This window comes from Buceros rhinoceros, unplaced genomic scaffold (genome assembly GCF_000710305.1).
Source record: "Buceros rhinoceros silvestris isolate BGI_N320 unplaced genomic scaffold, ASM71030v1 scaffold11271, whole genome shotgun sequence".
NCBI lineage: Eukaryota > Metazoa > Chordata > Aves > Bucerotiformes > Bucerotidae > Buceros > Buceros rhinoceros.
Window position 1 is genome coordinate 1 of NW_010394845.1, and position 3,780 is coordinate 3,780.

Here is a 3,780-nt window from a genome sequence, read left to right on the forward strand (position 1 = left end):
CCCCGCAGGTCCCGCCCGGGACGGGGACCTTCCCCGCAGGGAGTTAGCATCCCTCCCGGTGCCCGGGGCAGAGCGGGTGGGCCCGGCGCCTGCCTGCTGGGGCTGCCCCTCTGCAGCGTTTGACTGGCCGACGCCCTTCACACAAACTGACAGAGAAGGGCCCCACCGGGGCTGATCGTTTTTGAGAGCTGATAATACCGCGCTTGTCATCGTGTTGGTGATTCCCCCGGAGGCCCGAGGCTGCTCGGTTTTCTCCCACCCCCATCCCCATTCCATGCGGCAGAGCACAGGGCCTGGACCCGGCTGGCATTCAGGTACCTCTGCCTCTGTCCGATCAGGTGAAGGACACAAATACATAACCGACACCCGGACAGCTGCGGAGGTGCCCTGCTTTTAACCATGAACCAGAGGTGTGCAGGCATGCTCGAATGGCTCTATGAAATGCCAGGAAGGCAAAGATGCTTGGGGTGGTTTGTGCAGTGCTCCCTTTGTCCTGTTGGGATTATAGACTATCTGTCTTCTTTTCCTAGAAAAGCTGCCAGACTGGGAAGATTTCAACAGCAGCAGCTGCAGTACAGTCTCATACTGTACGAGATGTCGGTGTGCAGACGGATCAAAGCAAAGATGCTGTCCAAGACTTGCAGCAAGAAGCCCAAGTAGATTACACGGGCCTTCTATCGTTCCTTCAGAGAGTGGAGAATGCTGTTATCAAAGAGCTGAATAAGAACTGGAAAAGCCATGCCTTCGATGGCTTTGAAGTGAGCTGGACAGAGCAGAACGAAACAGTAAGTTGGCAGAATTCAGATTCGTGTCCCTTCCCGAGCAGAGCTGGTTGCAGTGACTCTGTCACTAGTTCTCTTTCTTGCTGCTGTGATTGTTCTTGCCAGACTCTCATTGTTAGACATTACCCGCTGGGTTATTCTGCAGCTTTCTCTCTTGCTTGTGGCCTGCCCTTGCTTGGTAAAAATGTTTGTCCTAGTGACAGTGTAGTAGCTAGTGACTGTGTAGCAGCAGCTTTGCGAGAAGGAAACCTGCAGATGGTGTAGCCTTATCTGCAGCTTCCAGTAGCCCCTTTAGAGCATTGCCAGTCCGGCAGGCACCTGGAACAGCCGCAGCCAGTGCTTAGATTATTTTGGTCAGTGTACAGTGCTCAAGGGCAGGAGCAGTTTGTATCAGTCAGTTCACGTTGGTGCTGTCGTTCTCCAGCCATTGCCGCTTAACGAGTGCTGGTCTCGTAGCCGGGGACTGTCGTACCTCCCCACGGCACAGCCCTCCAGACTGTTGCGCAGCCCCTGACGTGTGTGGGCTGTGGGGGGTTTGGGGAGGTCTTTACGGGGTTTGGTAGGGTCAGGTGTTGTGGGGTTTTTCCCAGTAGGAATTCAACAACTTTTTCCTATACATCTCCATGCTGCTTGGGCAGAGGGGACGCCAGCGCTGGAACCACGTGACCCCGGGCAGAGGCGTGCCCAGACCTCAATCCTGTGTGTTGGGGGATGGCTGCTGCAGTGCTTGAGTCTGATCTCTTCCAGGTGGTGTGTCTGCATACGCTGTCATACCCAGAGGCGCGGGAGCGAAAGCTGCAGGTCACCAGCGTCTCGTGGAACGCAACCGGCTCCGTTGTTGCGTGTTCGTATGGCCGGTGAGTGCCCGAACGGAGGGAGAGCGCAGCCGAGGCTGGTGTGACTGCAGTTGGAGATGCGTCCACTGCAGAACTCGACATCTATATACACCTCACACAGGTTAAATAACTCATCCTCAAAGAAACAAAACCTCAGAGCAGGCTTAAATAGCGGCTTTTATTTCTTCTACCTTCCCCCTGCCCTGGAAAGGGATCCTTGTGCTCTTACTGAATCATTTCTAGAGAGATTCTGTTTGGAAAGAAAAGGTGACGAGTGTTGCACTGGCAAATATACGCAGGTGAGGTCTGGAAGTACGTGCTTATCTTCGCTGCAGACGGTGGTGTTTAATGTGGTCTCTGAGACCCTGGCTGAACCCAGCACCCGTCCACACATGCGCCTGACGCCACGGACGCGCTGGCAGACAGTTAAGGATTTCTGACATGAGGGTTGGAAAAACATCCATCTAATCCAAGGAGTGTGTAGCGGCCTCTCCTTTCTGTGCCCTGCTGCTGCCCTTATTCCTCTTTCATTCCACGACTATTTTCTTAGATTAAAAGCCCAGCAAAAAGCATCTCCATGAGTGAATGCAGCAGGAAGAGTAAAACAGGGCAGACCTGATGTTACCTGCTCCTTCTGCTTGCCCAGCCCACAGCTGCTCTCAGGTGGTTAGACTGTGGTTAGACTGTTCTCAGGTGCTAGACAGTTTTGGCAGCTGTAGTTACCCTCGGCAGAATTCCTGTCCGTGAACTTGCACTGTCTCAGTGAATCTGTGTAAACTTCGAGCATCTACAACATCCTTTAATAAGGAGTTTCACGGATCAACAACCCATCGGATAAAAACTTGCTCCTTTTATTCGACTGCATCTCTTCCAGTGGAAGAATTGAAAGCATCAAAATAAGGCAGTTGGAGGCCAGGCTCAAAGTCACTGTTTCCTGTCCTGACCAGTGACTGGCCTGCAGCTCTCTCCTCCTCGTAGTGGCACGGGACATCGCACTGGTCAGTGTGGTGCCAGTGCCAGAACACGTGGGGCACTTTGGTGAGCGAGTGGTGAGTGAAGCAGGTTCAAAAAACAAAGGAGACAGAGCAGCACGAGTGGTAACTCGTGATCCACTTGTGGCGTAGGACCACGGGATCGTAGGATGCTTGTAGGATCCACGGGCGTAGGACGGGATTGACATCTCTAGAGCTGGGGTACAGGGCACGGTTTGTGCAGGACCACCAGCACCGTTGGTGGTTGTGAGGAACGTCCTCTGTTCCTGTGGGGACACCTGGACTACAAATCGTGCTGCTTACCTCAGGCCTCGCCAGACACAGGAAGTCTTTGCAGACCCCCCAGTCCTCCAGGTAAGGTAGTTCCTCGCTGCGTATTGTCAGCTCCTGGTGCGTGGGTTGCAGCTCAGCCTGTTGGCAAATCTGCAGTGATTTGGTCTGTAGATTTTTCATTCCCAAAGACTCAGGGCAACTTTCTGTACCTGCCCTTTAGATTGTTCCCATTATTTGAACAGTTGGAATAGCCAATTGTATCTGGGATTTACTTGCTGGCACTTTGTTCTGTAAGTACCCTGACAGGTACTGTATTTCCCAGCCTGCAGAGAAATTTCATCACCTCATGATCCCTTCACCTCTCTTGTCCTTCAAGACTCAAAGCAGCGTGTGTAGATGTGCAGTGGGGGATACCGGCGCTCTGCTGGGCTGGGATTCTCCTGGAACAGACAAGGCAGGATGTACCTTCCTCTTCTTCAGGCTGGACGGTGGGGACTGGAGCACAGAAAAATCCTACGTTTGTACCTGGAACCTGGACAGAAGAGGGTTGAATCCGCAATGCCCTGACCTCGTGGTGGATGTTCCCAGTTCTGTCATGTGCCTGGCCTTCCACCCCGCCCAGCCTTCGCTGATAGCTGGTAGGTCGCGCTTACCTTAGATCCTGTCAGAAACGTACCCTCATTCCGTTCAGCTTGGGGTACTTTTTCCCCTCTCAGCTCAGCCTAAGATTTCTTGGGGAAGCGGTGGTGCGCAGCTCCTCAGGCTGAGGAACTAAAGCTCACCAACATCAACGAGTTGCTTCTGACTGGGACTTGCTGCTTCTTCAGTGACACGTGCCTTGATATCATCTCTTCAGAGAGATGATGGGGGAAATTCAGCCCTAGGTCTAACTGGGAA

At 53.1% G+C, this 3,780-nt stretch overlaps 1 protein-coding gene across 1 annotated transcript in view; it reads left to right on the forward strand.

The window, feature by feature from the left end:
* Nucleotides 1-530: 530 nt before the first annotated feature.
* The window catches only part of WDR34 (WD repeat domain 34), a gene marked incomplete at its 5' end in the record, with an annotated part of 7,118 nt that continues 3,868 nt past the window's right edge, over nt 531-3,780 (forward strand). Inside the window, 3 exons of the mRNA XM_010145354.1 lie at nt 531-785; nt 1,530-1,639; nt 3,364-3,521. Coding sequence (XP_010143656.1) covers nt 531-785; nt 1,530-1,639; nt 3,364-3,521 — 523 coding nt within the window. The remainder of the gene's footprint in view (nt 786-1,529; nt 1,640-3,363; nt 3,522-3,780) is intronic.